The 20,618-nt window shown below is 44.3% G+C and overlaps 1 protein-coding gene across 1 annotated transcript in view; it reads left to right on the forward strand.

Moving 5' to 3' along the window:
• SPON1 (spondin 1) overlaps positions 1–20,618 on the forward strand; it is a 251,437-nt gene that overhangs the window by 136,931 nt on the left and 93,888 nt on the right. The window contains 1 exon segment of the mRNA XM_038569110.1: positions 6,740–6,888. Coding sequence (XP_038425038.1) covers positions 6,740–6,888 — 149 coding nt within the window.

Raw genomic sequence — 20,618 nt, forward strand, 5'->3', positions numbered from 1 at the left:
TTAGTGAATGAATTAATAGAATAGAATATTATTAGAAGCCTCTAAGTAAATGCAAAAGAATATGATCCATTGTGTAAGTGCAAGTGTTTTCCCTGGAATGGAAAAGTGACATTTTTCTTAAGACCTTAAGGAAAGAAAAAAGGCTAGCTGAAGGTGAAGGTGAAGAGGGCAGAAAGAAAATTGAGGAATTTCTGGCCAAACCGACAGATCTCCCCATGCAGGGTTTTTTTTTTTTTTTTTTTTTTTTCCAAGGAGGCCATGCCGGGAGGGGATCCTGAAAACCTGAATAGCTTGGTCAGAGTGAGTTCCTGAAGCCACCAAAGGCAGGAAGAGCCAGAGGGCAAGTACAAGCTGTGTCCTGGGCAGCACCCAGGGGCAAACCCAGAGGAGCCAAGTTCTGTAGCCAAATCCAAAAAGCATCAAAACCCAGGCAGATTCTGGAACTGAGCCTAGGGTGAGAACAGCAAGGGCCAGAAGAAAATGAGATCCAAGACAACTTTTATGAATAGGGCTGGCAGGCCGACCACATTTTTCTGCTTGTCACCAGCCACATGGTGCCTGGATAAGTCTGTGGATGGGTTGACCTGGGTCTTCTCGGAAGAGTTAAGTAACAAGGTTATCCACTCAGACATGAAAGGAGGACATGGGGATTGGAGAGGCAGCTAGCAGATCCATAAGGACCCAACCAGCACCTAAAATCAAAGATTTGCTGAGATATAGTGGGTGAGTTGTAGCAATGTAGACACCAAGGCTGTAGACGTCTCCAGTGAAGCGCTGTGAATGTCATGTCAAGGAAATGCACGGGGGACTTTTTGCGGGACTGAGATTGTCAGCGGAATGCAGCCTCTGACAAAGCAGGCCGGCAAAGCTGGGCCGTTGCTGAATACCTGCCACAGGTAGGACCCTTCAGAGAATCCATCTATGTGCAACACGCATCCTTCCACATGAGACAGAAAGCCAGGCACGGCTCTTCTTTTATCAGCAATGGCCTTTTCAGCTTTGTTGTGAATTTGGGCATCACTGGCAACTTAGCACCAGCCATGACAACAGAAAAGGTGTCAGAAGTGAGGGTACAACACGTATATTCAGGATGTCCCCCTGGAGGGGCTTTTCAACCGGGGTGTACCTGGTTGCCCATCAGTATCTCAGACTCACACATCTAATCATTTCTTCCTCTCAGCTTCCCACCTGCCTCTGTCCCATCTATGCTTCATCTAAACTACTGGGAATAAACGTCTAGACTCAGGTATGTGTAGGCCGCTAGAACACTACTGGAACCAGAGAGAGGTCTGCTAAACCAGACCTCTGGTTTAGACCTCTGGTCACCAGAGCTTTGGCCTTACCTGAGAGCCAAAAGGGTTGGCGATAGTCTCGGTCCTTGACCCCAAAACTGAAGCCCTAGTGTTTCCCCAAGGACCTCAGCCATAGCTCCCCCCACTCCCGCCCCCGAGCATCCCTTTAAGAAAGCCACAAGCATGTGCCCTGTCTCCTCCTCCCTGGGCCTTCTGTTACCTGTGGCTTCTCCCTCTCCCTCCTCCCTTATTTCCTGGAGGATGCTGGAGCCCCGTGCCTCACTTCTCTGTGTCCCAGCTAACTGGGTCCGCTGAGCCACCTCAGTCTCAGGCCCCAGACCACTGAGTCCCACTTGGATGATTCCCTCCTGGATTTTCTTTCAGCTTCAGGTCCTTGCATCTGACATTCTGACATCTCTACCCACCCATTCTAAACCAGACTGTCCTCCAATCACCTGCTCAGGTCTTTTTTGCTTCCCATGCCTTCCAGAAGCTTGTCTGGATCTGCTCCTGGACATCCTATTCGCATTTAATTTGACTGGCTAATATTTATTGAGCCTACTTTGTGTTCCAGCCACTAGTCTTGACTTCAGAACAACCCCTGGAGACTGGTCATGTCAATCTCCAGATGAAGAAACTGAGTTGAAGAGAGATTACTGATTACTTGTCCAGTCTAGAACTGAGCTTCAGAACTGAGCCTGGAATACACGATGGTCAGACTCAGAACCCAGAGCTTTAACTTACATGCCCACCCTGCCTTCTGAAGTCTGTCCAGTCTTCCCTCTTGTTGGCTCGTACCTCTGATCCCGTGTCTTCATTCCCTTTCCACTGCCCCTAAGTCCCACCCGACACAACTCACGCAAGAGAGTGTTGATGGGTCTCCTCACCCTGGGCCCTCTCCCTTGGCACCACTGGGTGTGGCCTGGATACAGGTGCGGTGCCTTGTGGTAGGGAGCGCAGCTCGGGCCCTTGAATCCCAGTGTCCTCTCTCATCCACTGTGCGATCCTGGGTTAAACTCACTTAACCTCTCTGAGTCTGGGTTTGCTCATGTGAAAAATGGGAATTCTTACAGCCTCTGTGTCAGAGCAGGCTCTCTTTTTTTTGAGTGTTTAATGCAATAATGTAGGTCAGGCCTTGGCACAGTGCCTGGCACTTAGTAAAGGCTCACTGCATGTTAACTATTGTCATATGATTCTTCCCAGAAGGAAACTTCCATTATGTTTCTCCCTCTCGTGGTGGGTACTCAGCACTCTCCTCAACCCAGTCCTGACTTTCTTTTTCATCTTCCCTCTTTGCCTTCCATCCCTCCAGTCCACCAAACAGTCTTCTCTCTTCCTCGACCTCTCAGTGCCATGTAGGGAAAAGAGTGTGTGCTCCAGGGCCAGGGAGACCTGGAGTTGAACCCCCGGTTTTGACCCTTGCTGACTCTGTGAGCTTCGGCAGCTTCCTTAACATCTCTGGGTCTCAGTTTTCTTACTATAAAATGAGAATGAAGGTGTAGTGAGAGTCACACCTAGGACAGCATTACACCTGACACCTAGTAAGTGTTTAATCCTCTTATCTGTGTCATCATTGGAATTCCCACTTCTCCTGTCCTGCCAGCCTTCCTAGGAAAGTTTCTTCTGGGAAAGTCTCTGCTGGGAAAGTTTCCTTGCTCCTCTGTCATCTTTTGGATTCCTCTTGTGGATTGGATTCCCATTACGCTTTCCATCCATAACACTATCGAGAACTTTGCATTGTACAGTTTTTTAAAATTTTCATAGTTCTTTCCAAAACCAGCCCAATTAGTTTGCGCAACTCTGAGAAATAGTCTGGCTAGTAATAGTTTTAATAGGCAAACTGAGGCTGTGATTCATGGGCATGCATGGAGGCCTGGAGCACAGTTCCTCTGGCTCTTGGTCACCAGTGCCTGTCTCCCTGTACCATTCTGCACCCGAGTCACTGCCACTCACCTGAAGTCATTACCTTTCTGATGTTGCAGATTGTTTTCCATGGATTCCTGCCTTCTCCCCCCAGGGGCAGTAGAGTCTACTCCCTCCCCGTAGCTAGCGCCTGGGAGATATCTATTTATGTGGTTGATATCATTCAGTGGGTTGAAATTTGAATTAATGTGGTAATTTGCAAGATCATTGTAGGAAATTAACAACTAAATTGATCAGAAAGTTGAACTGATACAATGACATTTTATTCAAGGGTAAGAAACCACAAAGATCCCATTCTTGAGGCACCTGCTTCTCTGTACTCATGCCTTTGGACTTTGATTCTTTGGATTTGGGGACTTTGGAGTTAGCAGCTCCATCCCCTCTGCTCTGCGTTCTTGTTTCTATAATATCCCTGACCATGCTGGATCCTAAGTAATCTGCTTAACCATCTGTTTCCCCACCCCCAGACTGTGAGTCCCTCCAGGACAAGCCCCTGTCCAATTCCTGTCGGTGTCCAGAACCTGCCACTGCGCTTGGCACACAGTAAATGGAAGTCGAATGAATAAATCAGAAAGACCCATCTGGGCCCATCCCCTCCTCTCCCTATGATTGTGCTCCGTCCTAGTCTCTTCTCTTATTTCACAATACATAGATTTCTTATTTCCTCTGCTGAATAAAAGGCAGGTTTCATGTTTTACTCATTTTTGTAGCCTCCCTAACAACCGGGAAAGGAGGAAACTCTAATTATTGAGTGTCTATTGTGTGCCAGTGGTGATTTCACATATATTATCTCATCTTTTAAAAATTTAATTTAATTCTTATATATGTCAGTAAGATAGGCATTCTCATCCTTGAATTACAGAGGAGGGGGCTGAGACTCAGGGAAATAAAATAACTGGAATTGGACCACATTGACATAGCTAGAAAGTAGCAATGCTGGCATTTGAATCCCTGTCTGCTGGTGTTAAGGCTAATGCCTTTCTTTTTTTGTTGGTGGTAGTGTTTGTTTTTTAACAGCATGCAGGTTAGCTGAGTGTGTTAGCCCAATAGGTGTCAGGAACTCTGCTGAGTTGAGACTTGAATTTAATCACACTGAATCAAATCTGTGTAAGCCTGCTCCGAAATGCTTCTCCCCTTTGATTGTTTGGATGAAATCCTGTTTTGCTTTGTTTTGTTTTTTAATAAATTTATTTTTTATTGGTGTTCAATTTGCCAACATATAGAATAACACCCAGTGCTCATCCCGTCAAGCGCCCCCCTCAGTGCCCGTCACCCAGTCACCCCCACCCCCCGCCCTCCTCCCCTTCCACCACCCCTAGTTCGTTTCCCAGAGTTAGGAGTCTCTCATGTTCTGTCTCCCTTTCTGATATTTCCCACTCATTTTTTCTCCTTTCCCCTTTATTCCCTTTCACTATTTTTTATATTCCCCAAATGAATGAGACCATATAATGTTTGTCCTTCTCCGATTGACTTATTTCACTCAGCATAATACCCTCGGATGAAATCCTTTGGAAAACATGCACTAAACTAAACTCACGGTGCATCAGACACAGTGCCAGGCACTGGGGACATAGCGCTGGGCCGTGGGGACATAGCGCTGATGACAGGTCACCTCGAGGACGTTACGGGCTGGCGGGCAAACAGACCTGAAGCAGTGATCGTACATGTGATCTGTGTGGGGAGACAGGAGACAAGACTTAGGTCAGTCTGGGGTGGGGGTGGGGGATCTTGGGGACTTCTGGGTAAATCATAAAGGAGGGATGACGGTTGGCCAAGCCAAGCGAGAAGAGAGCCACGGGCAACAGCATGTGCTAAGCCCCTGAGGTACAGAATTGTAGGCAGAATGGGTCTGGGAAAAGGGGGCATTTTGGTGGAACAAGGCAGAGGGAGCAAGAGATGCTGAAGCTGGTCTCCGTATGTTCACAGCATGAACAAAGGTCACGAGTGGCTCCCAGCCCTTGCCCCTGCGCAGAAGTAGTGCTCGTGGCTTGGATGACAGCTAGGACAGTCCCCTGGCTCAGGAAGTGACTTACAGAAAAAGCGGGCAGCACACCCGTCTGTCTTCTCTAGGGAAATGATGGATGAACAGTGTTTGCACCTCCCCGATGTGTAGGAACAATGAGCAAGCCATCGGCAGGCTGACATAGTGATGTCGGCTGCCCTGGGCAGGGCGGGAGGGGGGCTTCCCCGCGTTCCCCAGGCCCAGGGCTGATGTCAGCAGGATCGGGCCTTGTCCAGAGTGGTCTGCGTACATGCTGGGGTGGAGCAGAGTCCAGTCACGATGGCCACAGGGTGGTAAGCTGCAGGTACTGCATGTGGCACCTGGGTCCAGCCAGTTCGGGTTTTCCTCTGTGCTGTGCCCCCAAATGTTCTTTACCTCGGGGCTTTAGTAGCCAACCAAAGAATGGCTGAGACTGAACTGGCCTATGATGAATTGTATGTTATTTAGCCAGTAATTGATCACCGTGTGTGTGTGTGTGTGTGTGTGTGTGTGTGTGCACCCATCACGGGCAGAAACAACACCCAGCACAGTGCTGATGTTGACTCTCCATCCTCCCTCTGGCACTTTGAAAAGCCCTCAGTCAGTTTTGTCTTGGTCCTGTCCAGATGCTGTTCTGTTCTCCCCTGTGTCACCCCCAGGTTCCCTCCTGCACTCCTTATGGCCACCAGCCCCCGCCCCCACCCGTGATCCTCAGCAGAGGGACCAGTCCCTTCCACACATCCAGACTGCCTGCCCATCCTCTCACACGGCTGGCTTACCTGCCCTGCATCCTGGAAGGCACAGAAAAGCCAGCTCAAAGTCAACCAAGCTCCTTCCCGAGAATTGCCCAAGCCTGCTCCCCACTCACTCCCTCTACCCTTGGCTCCCCGCTCTCCCGCCACAGCTCTACAATCTCATTTTGCTCCATCTAATGCATTCTTCACACTGCTGCCTGGATGACTTATCTAAAATTCAAATGTGATCATGCCATTCCCCTGCTCAGGACCCTTCAGTGGTTTCAGACCCTTTCAAATGATATCCAAACTCCTGGAGCATTTCGAGCAGAGCCATCCATGAGCGGCCTCCTTCCTACCTCCCTGGCATCGCTTCCTGCCTCTCCCCTGACAGTTGGTGACACAGCGATGCTAAATTACTTATGGCTCCCCAAACACACAGTGTTATTTAATGCTTCTGAGTCTGCCAGAAATAGCTTCTCCTCTCTAGTCTGTCTTACAAATCTGATCAGCCTTTCAAAGTCTCACAGTCGTCCCCCTTCTCTGAAACGCTCCCCAACAGAAGTCATCATTATGGGCTGCCTCTGTGTCTCTCTCAGGCATCTGTTGCTCTCCTGTCTGCACATTCCCAAGACCTTCTTGCTTCCAGGGATGGTCTTATTCCTCTCTGGACAGCACAGGGCCTAACACAGGTGCTTAGCCAGCACTGGTTGAATGATTGTCAAATGACACTTTGTTCCCAACATATAAGGGGCTCATGTTTTAGCCACAGCCACGCTGATTACCTGCATCCTGATTGGCTTTCCCAGGTCGGGCCAATCACTGGTCTGCAATCATTGGTGGATCCCACTCCAAGAACTACGTGCTGTGGGAGTACGGAGGATATGCGAGTGAAGGTGTCAAGCAAGTTGCGGAATTGGGCTCACCCGTGAAAATGGAGGAAGAAATTCGGCAACAGGTAAGAAAATCAATCACAGAATGACCAAAAACCAGGAATGCAGCCAAAGCATCCCTTCGATTTCTTTCCCAGGGGCTTGATGTTTATAGTACAATGTGCTGGATGATCGGTGCCATTGGAAGCAAAATCTATTTGCTGAATTTGGGGGTTTCTGTCAAATTGAGGACAGAGTCACCCATGTCCATCTTGTTGTCTCAGATTTAACCTGACAGGATTTGCGTTTTCTCTAGTTTGGGCTAAAAGCTGCTGCTGTGGCCACGTTGGTGGGATGCCACGTCTCTGGTCTCCCGAGAGTCAGTGCAGTGACTTGGTTTTTTTTGATCCTTGAGAGGGTCAAGGGAGTGACCCCGAAGTCACCCAAACCAAAATCACCATTTCAAAATCACCATGAAAATAAGCTGTTTATCAGCACATGCTTCCTGTAACAATACCTCGAGGTGTTTGACAAAGTAGTGGGTCATTAGTCGTAATAGTTATGGATCGAAGCATCTTTTAGACACTATGTACCATGTTACATGGACCCAGGAGCTAGACTATGTTCTAGGTCTCTCCTCATCCCATTGAGAGACGAGGGAGGAATCGGCCGTTGTTCTTTTGGATTTGTTTCACTAACAGTGCCGTCGTCCCTCATCCAAAGCACTAGAAAGAGGCCAAGGAGGAATCTGGAAAGAAGAGCTGCCATAGTTTTTCTATGGCCATTCACGGCTGTACTATGGAGAGGTGGGGGACCAGCTTTGACAACTCCCACCCACAGAAGCCCTTCAGGCCTGAGAGAGCGCAGTGGGCAACCGTGGCTCACTGCCCACAAGCGCTCAGAGGGGAGTAAGGAAAGAGCAAGCCATGCTTGGGATGTGGTCATTTCACAACACAGGTCACTGTGAGGCTGACCCACATCTGAGACCGCAGGAGGCCCTGGAGACACTGGGCCCGCGTCTCATGATGTGTATGTGCCCAGAGGCCTGAGCGGCACCGGAGGGCAAGCACAGCTGAGGGCCCTGGTGCTTCCCTTTGAAGTCTCCCATCGGGACTCCAAGCTGCCCACAAACTTTAAACTGAATGCAGCAAAGGTCACCCTAACTCCTCCTATAATCCCCTGAGGAATCTTTTTGGACCAGAGTCAAGAAATGCCCAGGAATTAGCTTATGTTTCTTATTAATTTGATTTAAAGCCTTTTCTACATTCTTGGGAAAAAAATGTTTAACCAGATGTTTTAAGACTGCATGCTATTCATCACAAGTGTATCCAACGAACTAGTTAGTGGTGTTTCTCTGACTCCGGACGCCATGCCTCATGACGGGCATCATTCATTCAGGCTAAAGCACAGCACAGACATCTGTGAAGCCATAGAAGGCTCCAGCTTCGTCCTCGTCAGCCCAGCCTGTCAGAAGGGGAGAATCCTTTGTTTGGGATCCTGAGGGACCATGTTCCTGGGTCTCAAGTGTAGGATTATGGTACACTGGCTTATCAAGTTCCATTGTGTGCTATGGTGTAAAAAAAAAAGAAAAAGAAAAAGAAAGAAAGAAAGAAAGAAAGAAAGAAAGAAAGAAAGAAAGAAAGAAGAAGAAAGAAAGAAAAAAAAGAAAAGAAAAGAAAAGAGAAAAAGTTACAAATACTAAAGTTTGCAAATAAATTAGGTCAAGGTCAAGGACATCTTCATAATAATGCCAGTCTCCTTCGTTGTCTTTTTTGAGAGATTTCTGGAGGGAAGAGAAATAGGTATGAATCATGAGAAACTGGGACCCGTTGTGCCAGCAAACATTATTTATCATGTGTCATAGCAGCACAAAGGTTGGAAGCTGATGGATGGGGCCCCCAGCCTTGGTGTGTCCCCCTCAGGAAAACATTCTTTGGTGTGTTCCTAACCAGCACACATGGGATTAGCTTCTGTGCCATGCAGTCTGCCTATCCCAGCTGGCTAGTATTCCTGACATTAAACCGTAATAATAAGTTTAATTATGAGTACTGTACTGGGGAATTAAAATTCCACTGAGCATATCTTGGGGTGTGTCACTGTCTTTCAGGCCCTCTGGTGCTGGATATCTACTCTCATGTCTAGCCTGGGAAGACGGTAGTATTATCTCAGTTTTACAGATAAGGAAACTGAGACACAGCCAATAGTTAGAGAATACTAGAACTTGACCCCAAATCTGCCTGGTTCCAACACTTGTACACAGTAGCACATATATAATTTGCAGGGCCTAGTGCAAAGTGGAGTCCCTTGTTCAACTTAAGAACTCTAAGGTGGTGATACTGTGAATTTCACAGCATGGGGTCCTGGGAGTCTGCTGGTCACATACCCTTGAAGCTGGCCCTGCCCATCTACTTCTCTGCCCCCCAGAGAAACTCCTCTCACCAGCCCCTGAAATAATCCATTTCCAGAGCTCCACTAGCAGTGCATCAAGCCCCCCAGCCCCTTGGAAAGTCAGTCAGATAGAGTGATTTCCACTTCCAAACAATTCATAGTTCTCAATATTGTTCCCTGCAAACACATAATTTATTATAGTTTTCTGTAAGTCAGGTAAGGAACAACATAAAAAGGAGCAAGAATATGAATCCTCCTAGAATATAAAAGTGTCCTCTGAATAACTGGGAGCTTGTTTGAACAGATCTACAAACTAACACAGTGTTCTTAGCTTTTAATGCCTTATATCCTACCAATCGCTCTATCAAAGAACCTGAGTCCAACCGGGATGAAAAAAAGCCCTCTTTTCCCAAGAAAGACATTTATATGCTTACTAGCATTCTCTTATTATAGACTTATCGCTTGCTTGCAAGTTTCAAGGGCATTAAAAATCACAGTACATATTGTTGGAGGTAAATCTTATGCTAATGGCTTTCAAACACAAATGAACCAAAATAATAATCCCATTAGTAGTGGAAAATTGTAATAATATTATTGAGTATAAATTTTAGTGTTACTATAACTGCAAAACAACCAAGAAAATTAATGAAAAATCACAGTAGCGTTACTGGCTATAACACTGGTGGCCACAAAGAGTGGGGGAAAGGCACAATCACACTCCTTAACAGAGAGACAGAGTGTCCTGGTGGGGAGTGGGGACTGTGGATTAGAAATACTGAGCTACCTACCATTTACAACAATATGGGTGGAACTGAGGGTATTATGCTGGGTGAAATAAGTCCATTGGAGAAAGACAATTGTCATATGGCTTTGTTCATATGTGGAATATAAGAAATAGTGAAAGGGGCTATAAGAGAAGGGGAGGAAAATGAGTGGGGAAAAATTAGAGAGGAAGACAAACCATGAGAGACTCCTAACTCTGGGAAATAAGCAAAGGGTTGCAGGAGGGGAGGTGGGTGAGGGGTTGGGGTTACTGGTTGACAGGCATTAAGGAGGATGCACGATGAGATGAGCACTGGGTGTTATACTATATGTTGGCAAATTAAATGTAAATAAAATAAAAAGAAAAGAAAAAGAAATCCTGAGCTCAGGCTAGACTGACAGGTCGCAAATCCGTAACCCAAGGCAGGTGGAGGCAGTAGGAAATGGTAGATCGCACTTGTAGGCAGACCCAGGAACTCGAAGTGAGCTGATGTATGTATACTCACTGTTATGAAAACGTTGCACTGAGTCCATTTCCACGTTATCCAGCACACCCCTAGTCATGTGTACTAGGTGTCTGGTCCTCTGCCAGATGCGGCTCAAAGATGGTCCCTCATTCACCATGTTGGTCATGCTAGAAACCTAGGCATCACCCTTGATTCTGTCCCCTGCCCCAACTTTCTGCCTTCTGTCCTAAATTCATCCAGTTCACTTCCTTAACATCAAGGCTCCATCTAAGCCATCCTCATCTCCTGCCTGAATTATCACACTAGTTTTCCTGGTCTCCCAGTCTCCGGTCCTCCTTCTCTTATCCACACTGCTCCAGGACCATTTCAGTAAAACACAAATAAGATTATGCCATTCGCTCTGACACAGATGTCCTCATTGACCCAAAGAAAAAGTCCAAACTCCTTATCATAGCTTGAAAACCCTCCGTGATCCAGGCCTTGTCTCGCCTCTCCCATCATATTTCTTGCTGCAGCTCTAAGCTTTGCCCAGCCAGAACCTCTTTTATTCTCCCCAAAGAGGCATCTGGGTGTTCCCCCAGCCTAGAACATCTTCCAGCTTGCCTTCACCTGGTGGACTCCTAAGTATCCCTCCATGCTCAGCTTACATGTTGCTTCTTCCCAGAAGCCTTCTCTAATTCAGGACCAAACGGGCGCCCTTGCAGGGCGCTCACACAGGGCCTGATACTCCCCTGTCATCACCACCTTCACATTTACTGTAGGCCCTTGTCAGATGTTTCTCCATCACTAAAGAGCAAAGTTCCAATCTGCAAAGTTCCACGCTTTCCATCGGCGTGTCTTCTGAGCTGGGCAGAGTGTTAGCTGCTTCATGAATGTTTCTTGAGCGTATTCATTTATTCACTCAACTTTACTGAATGCCAGCTAAATGTGAGGCATCACAGATGCAGCAGTGAGCAGATGATTCCCTGCCTTCGTGGAGTCTCTGTTCTAGCAGGGGAGACAAGGACAAAATTAAATATTTAGAAATTAGGGTAAGTAAAAAGAAACCAAGATGAGATGACACAGAAAGCAGTGTTAGGGAGGGACTGGGAATTGAGGTGTCCAGGAAAGATCTCCCCAAAGAGTAGCCCTTAAGCTGAGACCCAAAAGAAAAACATAAGGAAAAGGTCATTCTAGGTGGTGACAACAGCATATGGAAAGGCCTTGAAATGGAAAAGTGCTTTCAGACCCAAGAGAAGGGACACCTGGGTGGCTCAGTGGTTGAGCATCTGCCTTTAGCTCAGGGTAGGATCCCAGGGTCCTGGGATCGAGTCTGCATTGGGCTCCCCACGGGAACCCTGACTCTCCTTCTGCCTATGTCTCTCATGAATAAATAAATAAAATCTTAAAGAAAAAAAAAAAAGACCCAAGAGAAGACTGGTGTGGCAAGAGGAGAGGGAGGGAGGGAGGGCAAGTGTGGCCCAGCATGAGGCCAAGTTGAAGAAAAATTTGCAGGTAGGGTGGAAGAGGCAGGTCCCTGAATATCCAGTCTAATAAGGTACTTAGACTTCAGGGGACTCTGTGCATCAGCCGGGGAAATGCAGGCGTTGGACTATGACAATCCCTAATGTGCCATTTCCTGAACCTCCCCAGGCTTTAACAGCCCCTGTCCCCGCCATGGCCAGAGACGCGTGTTAGCTTCCACGTCAGATGTGGAAGCTGGGTCCAGAGCCCCTTCCCTGGGCTTCCTTAGCTCCCTCTGCAGCCCCGCTCCTCGACTGGATCATCTCCACCATTTCCTTCTCTGTCTCCCCAGGTAGGCGGTGTGTCCCCTGAATCAGGTGTCACCTGGTTTTCCTCACTGCTGGAGTCTCTTTTTCAAACCCACCCCTGCTTCTGTCCATACCTACTCTGTTGCTTTAGTATGGTTTCTTTTTATCACTTCAATTTTAAACATGTCTAATTGTTTCTTTCAGATTATTATCTCAGGGTCTTAGGGATTAATCTTCCTTTGAACTGAACTTGGTATCTCTCCCCATCTCTAGTTTCCTCATTTACTTATGGGCTGTTCTCACACCTGCAGCAGATGCTTTTCTTTATTTTCTGGTGGGCATCCTATGTGCTCAAGTGGTGATGGTTCCTTGGGGGTAACATCGTATTTCCATCTTGTCCACCCACATTTTTATGTCATTTCTCAGTGTGGAGATCCCCCCTGAAGGCCCAGCGTAAATATAGACTCTACATTTAAGAGAGAAAGAGAGAGAGAGAGAGAGAGAGAGAGAGAGAGAGAGAGAGAGGCAGGCTGGGGCTTCCATTCCCCGCAGGAGAATTTTCATTCAGGGGGCCAGGACACAGGACAAGCGTCCTTGCCACCTTCCTAAGGTGGTTGGTGGGAAGTGGCCCCACTCCCTGTTCAGGAACCAGGCAGCCCTTTAGAATGTCCAGCCTGATGCAGTGGGGGGCGGGGGGAGGGCCTTGGGCGGGGGTGGTCTTCCCACATCTCATCTCATACCACCTCAGGACTTGCCCTTCTCTCCTCATGTGGCTTTAAAACCCCTGCCCCTGGGGCCCGCATCCCAGGCCATGGCCCAAGCAGGCCACCATGTGCGAGTGCCTGTTCAAACTTCCCTCCCCGTTGCTGGCATCCAGGAAATTTTTCTAAATTTGTCTAAGTTTTTAGTTGTATATTTTTTAAAATCTGCCTATTATATTTTGTCTTACATTTTTATGTGTTTGAAGCAGGAGGGAGAAAGCTGGGCTTTTGTATCAGCTCAGTGTCTCGTGTTTCCAGATATCCACCTAACATCTCCAGCACCTAACACGGTGTCTCATGCATAGCAGGTGCTCAACAAATATCTGAATTGGTTAATCGACAAGCAAGCCATGAATGTTTCTTGCATAAAACCTTGAGGGTTATATGGCCACTTACTCATAGAAAATGCCCCCCCCCACCTAAAAAAAAAACACTCCAGCTTTTATATATCCTTGGATTCAAGACTTCTGTGACTGTAAGAGGTCAGATAATGGTGAGCCCTAAAGAGGGCATTGATTATTTCATTTCAGGAGGCCTTGATTTGGCAGATTACTTAAGCCAGCCGGCAGGATTGTCACACCACCTGTGGCATAAGAATCAATAAATTAGCAGGTGTTCTTTTTCTTTAAAGTTAATATAGTGTATAGGGCTCTGGGAACGGACAGGAAGGGCTTGAGAATTTTCCTTTCTCATCTAATCCTTTAAAACATTTAAATCATATGTCTACCGAACATTTGTTTTTCCTGATTTTTTGTTTCTAAAATTTGATCTCTTTCTTCTAATTAAAACCCTTGCCTTATTTCTCATGTTTTCCATGGATCGTGACATGCTGCCTCGTTTGGTTGAGAAAGTCACTCAAACCCACACACATACACACACGCACACTCATTACCAGTTTTTGTTTATAATAATAAAGCTCCAATGATCTTCAGTACTTGTGAGAAGTAGTATTGTATAATAACTAAAAGCATTGGCTGTGAACCAATATTTCCTGTGTTCAATGCTGGCTCTGTCACTTACTGTGTGACTTTGGCAAGTTAGTTAACCCCTCTGTGACTCCGTTTCCTATTCCATGAGATGAGGGTGGTAATAGTACCTCTTCAGAGGGTTACTGTGGGGACAGAGTGCTCTGATGTGTGTACAGTGGTTGGGGCAGAGCCTTCCTTGTAGAAAGTGCTCACTGAATGCTATCTATCATTGCCATGTTTTCATTGTTGGGTCTCCGTTTCCTCATCAGTGAAATCAGAGGTTTGTCCCTTGGATGGAAAAGCCTCTGCAGGTGTTAGAAAAACTAGTGATAAAAAAAAAAAAAAAAAAAAAAAAAAAAGCTAGTGACTCTAATTGTTCATTATGTTACTCCTCAGCCTGAGAACACCCACAGGATGAGGACATAACTCCTTTGCCATCCTCCAAGCTCTGCCTCTGCCTGCCCCTCTTACCCTGCTTAGTAATGCCATCTCCCTCTCAATATATACCCTACCCGTCAGTCCCAAAGTTGACCCTAAGCAATTTAAGGACAAAAACCACATTGTCATATCAAAAAGGAGCCGCGGCAAAACTCCATACCCATTCCAACGCTTTTCTTGTCCTCAGACTCTTCTTCTTCCTTGGAATAGCCTTATCTGGGTGTCTGCCGGAGCTAGTTCAGTGCTATCTCCAGAATAAGGTCGAGGCAACTAAAATCAGGAGATCTCCTCACATGCAATAGGCCACACCCATGGTTGGAAATGCAGGCAAGGCTCCCAACCTAAGGAAGGAGGCGGTCTAATGAAGCTTCTTGATTATAAGTAACAGGAACCTACTCAAACTAACTCAAGAAAGAAAGGATACTTTATTGTAGGGATGATGTAGAATTTAAGAGAATACAGGTTAATACTGAGTGCAAAAAGCCTCATGAGAGCTGGAACTGGAAGACATCAGGCTGAGACAAATTAATCACTCTTCCCCTCTATGATAACCCCACTACCTCCCAGAATCATATTCACATTTTCTATCCATGTGAATCTCTTCCCCCATCCTTTCTCAATAGACCTGCTGTCCTCTGCTTGCTTATGTTGTACATGGCCCCAAATGTTGGCCGTAGAACTTTGTTCCTTGCCTTCTCATAGCCATCTGAGCTGTTTTGGAGACTCTTAGCTGAAACGTTAGAAAGACAATTGATCATTGGACAGTCAGTGCACAGGCATCCGCGTATCAGGTATCTACCCCAGTCCAGTTAGTGGTTACCCCCATGTAAAGAACCACCCAGTCTGTTACTCCATAGAGGAGCTGTGGGCAGGGCAGATTATACTAGAAAAGGAATGGAAAGCAGAAGGTAAATTGACATTTCAAGGTAGCAGTGGCTTGGCCAGAATTAGGGCAAGTCACTGAACCCTAGCCAAAGGACCAGAATTCAGGGCAGCATGTCAGTCCTGCAAGAGAGAAGGAAAGCACTAAAGAGAACAGAGACAGCGTGAAGGAGAGGAGAGGTTGACAGAACATTGGGATGCAGAGCTAAACCAACTGGGCAAGAAAATGCTAAGTCTAGAGATTGGTTCAGCCATTGAAGTGGGACTAGGAGGCATTGTTAGAACCAAGCATGAGGATTTGGGAAAAGAGAGAGCAGAGAAAGAATATGGGCATGGAGAACACTGTCAAGACTACATGGTGCCCGTGCCACCTGCTGCCTTACCTTGTTACTTAAAAACCATGAACACAGTACAAGGCAAATAGGTAAGCTTTAATGTGGCTTCCTAAGTCTTTGACCTTGAGTAGGTCACCTAACCTTCACTGAGCCTTAGAGTCTTCATTTGCAAAATGGTGATGATGAGAATATGAACTGCCTATGTTGGTTATGAAGTGATAGGTGTAATCATATACATATAGTGCCTGTCAAAGTATAAGCCCATTGTTACTCTTATTATTGGGACAGGAAATTAAATTTGAAGGATTTATCATCCTCTTTTCCTCTCACCTTCTAAGATGCTCTGGTTTACTGGGTGGGAATGCAACTGGAAGAGGTAAACTGTGGTACACAGAAGCTGCTAGAGAGTGAAGACTAGGAAAGAGAAGTGAGGGAAGGGAGTCTGGGAAGCTGAGGCAACATGAGAATTTTAAGGAGTGAGAACAGACATATTCGAGCAGCTGCCATTTGGAGTAGAAATCAGACAGAGAAGGAAAGGGCCAGAGAAGACTTTTTGTGAATTGAATTTCTACAAGAAGAGCCATCGAAAGGTAATATTTAACAGTCCACTTTGCAAAACATTGTGTGAGGTCATTGACCCTCTGCTGCCTCCTCAAGAAACATTCAGTAAAGACCTGCAGTGCCTTTCAAGCTTCTTAGAGTCAGATTGGGTAGATCCTTGTAGGTATGTCACCCATCTGCCCAAGGCCCCCCAGGGGTGCCGAGTTTTATTTGCTTCCACATGAATATCACTACCCATACCTCCTTTGTCCTTCACATCTCAAGACTTCACTCCATAGAGTGTGTCCAAGCAGGCATGTGGTCAATAGAAATCAGGTGATTCTAAGGGTGGGGATCGAGAAAGGAGTTAAAGATTCCCAGTCACAGACACTTGATACGGAAATTAGAACATCCTCTGAAAGGTGTGATTTCAGTTATATGAAGCTCTTGTTTGCTTTCAGTTGAGTCTTCAAACAAATCCAAATCACAGTAGGACAGGCAGCCAAAGTGATTCAGCAGAGCCTGTTCTTTAATAAAACTGGCGCGGGCTGCCTTTGCTGGAAGGAAGCAGAGCCTGCCTCTTAGCAGCAATTCCCAACCTCCGCAGTTTTCCAGCAGAGCGTCACTGATCCCTGGAATTTTTCCAAAAGTCTATAAGAGAAATGGGGGACTATTTTATTCAAAACTTATAGGTTATTTAACTTGCTAAAAAAATCTATTTTTACAACTGAGCCCAAATATGGCAAACAGAAGGCAAATTTAAAGGGGGTATAATTAAAATTGGTCGCCTTAATATTTAAAGAGCAGTTTGTCAATATCTGTCAACATTGTATATTTTCTTTTTCCTTCCTGTGGCAAAAAAAAAAAAAAAGCATAACATGATATTTACCACCTTAACTATTTTTAAGTGTTCAGTAGTGTTGAGTATATTCACATCATAGTGTGTATATTTTCCTTATAAGTCAACATAGTAATTATCTAGGAACTAGTCTTCCAGAAATTTTCTCACACAAAGGTATATGAGGAAAGGACATTCATTGCAACATAGTTTATAGAAATAAGAGATGGAAAGAAGCAATCTTTTATCAATAGGGAGCATAGTGAAAACTCTGGCTGTTTTTATATAGTTCAATACCATGCAGCAATTAAAAAGAGTAAGGTAGATGGGTATGTACTGACTTAGAACGTTCCCCCAGTATATATTGTTGGGTAGAGGAAAAGCAGGACAGTGTCTCTAGCTTGCTACCATCTGGGGAAAAAAGGCAGCTGGGTCAGAGCCAAATGATGATATGCACATACAACATTTTATGTGCATAGAATATCTCTATGAACATACACCAGAAACTCATTGTCTCTAAAGCAAACTAGAAATGTATGAGCCAGAACTGAAAGGTGTGTTCACATTTTATCATATACCCCTTTGTACTATTTATATGTATGCATGTTACCTTTTTAAATGAATGTTATTTAAATAAAGAAAACTTTGATTCAAAACTGAATATTGTAAAAAATATTTGCTCCCCCAAATAAATCAAATAATTTTTTAAATTATAGAGTTGATTCTATGGAAATGAAAAATGAACTAGCCAAGAAGAGCCAGAAAATGTCAGAAAGATAGTGATGATTGGAGGGGAAGACGGAGGGACAACTAGCCAAATCAAATATTTGCAAATGATATATCCAATAAAGGGTTAATATCCAAAATATATGAAGAACTTCTACGATTGAACATCAACAAAAGAAGTAATCTGGTTTTAAAAATAGACATGTAGAGGGCTACAGACACATGGAAAGATGCTCAACATCACTAATCATCAGGGAAATGCAAATCAAAACCACAATGACTACAAGCACGAGTCAGAATGACTGGTATCAAAAATATAAGAAATAACAAATGTTGGTGAGGATGTGGGGGACAAACAACCTTTATACAGTATGGGTGGGAATATAAATTGATACAGTCACTGTGGGAAACAATGTGGAAGTTCCTCAAAAAATCAAAACTAGAAATACCATATGATCCAGTAATTCTACTATTGAGTATTTACCCAAAGAAAACAAAATATTAATTCAAAAAGATATAAGCACTTCTATGTTTATTGCAACATTATTTGTAATAGTCAAGATATGGAAGCAATCCAAGTGTCCATTGATAGATGAATGGGTAAAGAAGATATGATATAGGGCAGCCCAGGTGACTCAGGGTTTATTGCCACCTTCAGCCCAGGGTGTGATCCTGGAGACCTAGGATCAAGTCCCATGTCAGGCTCCCTGCATGGAGCCTGCTTCTCCCTCTGCCTGTGTCTCTGCCTCTCGCTCTCTCTCTCTCATGAATAAATAAATAAAATCTTTTTAAAAAAGATATGATATATGATATTTTATATATATGATTGGAGGGGAAGTCTCTCTCTCTCTCTATATATATATATATAGAGAGAGAGAGAGAGAGAGAGATACAATGGTATATTACTCAGCCATAAAAAAGGATGAATTGTGCCATTTGTGGCAGCATGAATGTTACTAGGGGATATTATGCTAAGTGAAATAAGTCAGATAAAGACAAGTATCATACAATTTCACTTATATATAGAATCTAAAAAACAAAACAAATTAATAAACAAAAAGCAAACTCAGACCTATGAATATAGAAAACAAACTATTGGTTTCCAGAGGGCAAGGGGTAGAAGTAATGGGTATAGTGAGTGAAAGGGAGTGGGAGTTACAGGCTTCCAGTTCTGGAATGAATAAGTCACAGGAATAAAAGGCACAGCACAGGGAATATAGTCAGTAGTACTGTAATAGTGTCATATGCTGACAGATGGTAGCTACACTTGTGGTGAGCACAGCATAATATATAGAGTTGTTGAGTCACTATGTTGTACACCTGAAACTAATGAAACATTGTGTGTCAACTATACTCAAATAAAAATAAATAAATAGATAAAAATAAAACTACATTTTAAAACCACATTAACTAAAACTGTGGGAAACCAGCATGAGTAAAGAGATAAGTAGAATCTAACAGAAACTACAGAAATAAAACCAAATTCACTTGCAAGTATATAAGAAACTTATAATCTCCTATCAGTTAAGGAAAGATGGATTATTTAATAAATGAAGCCATGGGGAAAAAATAATTTGCTCTGTAACTCAATCCTTAAACTCCAGATATAGCAAATATGTAAATATTAAAATGAAGACATGGGGCACCTGGCTGGCTCCAGTCAGGAGAGCATGTCACTCTTGATGTCGGGGTTGTGAGTTTGAGCCCCACGTTGGGTATAGAGATTGCTTAAAAGCTTTAAGGGGCACTTGGATGGCTCAGTCAGTTAAGCATGTGCCTTCAGCTCAAGTTAGGATCCTGGGGTCCTGGGATCCATCCCTGTGTCAGGCTCTCTGCTTGGCCAAGAGTCTGCTTCTTCTTCTCTCTCTGGCCCTCCCCACCCCTGCTCGTTTTCTCTCTCTCTCTCATGAATAAATAAAGAATCTTTTAAAAAATAAAATATTTAAAAATAAATCTTAAAATAAAAATTTTAAATGAAGATATAAAAGCACTAGAAGAAAACATGAGAGAATCATTTTTAGAATCTAAAGCAAAGTCCTTTGTAAGCATGTCGCAAAACACAGAGGTCATAAAACAAAAGACTGCTTAAGCTAAAAACAACTTTTTAATTCTAGGAAATACTTGAAAATGTTAAAGGTAAAGGACAAAGTGGAGGGAAATATTTGTAGCCTATACAATAAACAGAGGGCTAATTTCTTTAATATATAAAGAGTTCTTAGGGGTTGCTTTAAAAAATCAATAAAGTAATAGAAAAAATTATCAAAACACTTGGAAATTAGATGGCTTTTAGTTACTTTAGAAGATGCTCAACCTCACTCACAATTATAAAAATCAAATTCATTCAACAGAGCTGCAATTTTTGATCTATTAGGCTTTTGATAACCACATGTTGACAGAAGTATAGGAAAGGAAACCCTTTCCAAGCTGATTGTAACAGTACCAATGGGTACAACTTTGCAGAGGGTACATTTCTCTGACTCAGTTAATATCCAGGAATTTATACATGCAGAAAGGCTCACACATAGGAATGTGCTATTTACTGAACACTGTAACAGAAAAAGTGAAAAAATTTAAATATCCATTAGTAGGGGACCAGTAAAATAAAAATGAGAATCTGAAATTAAACATTGCCAAGACAAACCGTTTCGTTAAAAAAGAAAGCGAAGCAGAGTATTTATAGCGTGCTCCATTTGCGTTTTTTTAAGATATATGCCTACATCTCCTGAAGAAGATGTGTATAAGAACATGAATAGTGGTTGCCTTGAGGGTGGGGAACTGAGAGATTATGGGATGGGAATAGGAAGGGAACTTTCCATAATATTCCCAAGGTGCCTTTTGAATATAGTACCATATTTTTGCAATATCTACTCAAAAAAGTGACTATTCTTTTTTTTTTTAAGATTTTATTAATTTATTTAAGAGAGAGCCTGTGCAGGCATAAGCAGGGGGAGGGGCAGAGG

The sequence above is a fragment of the Canis lupus genome, chromosome 21, assembly GCF_011100685.1.
Source record: "Canis lupus familiaris isolate Mischka breed German Shepherd chromosome 21, alternate assembly UU_Cfam_GSD_1.0, whole genome shotgun sequence".
NCBI classification, from domain to species: Eukaryota; Metazoa; Chordata; class Mammalia; order Carnivora; family Canidae; genus Canis; species Canis lupus.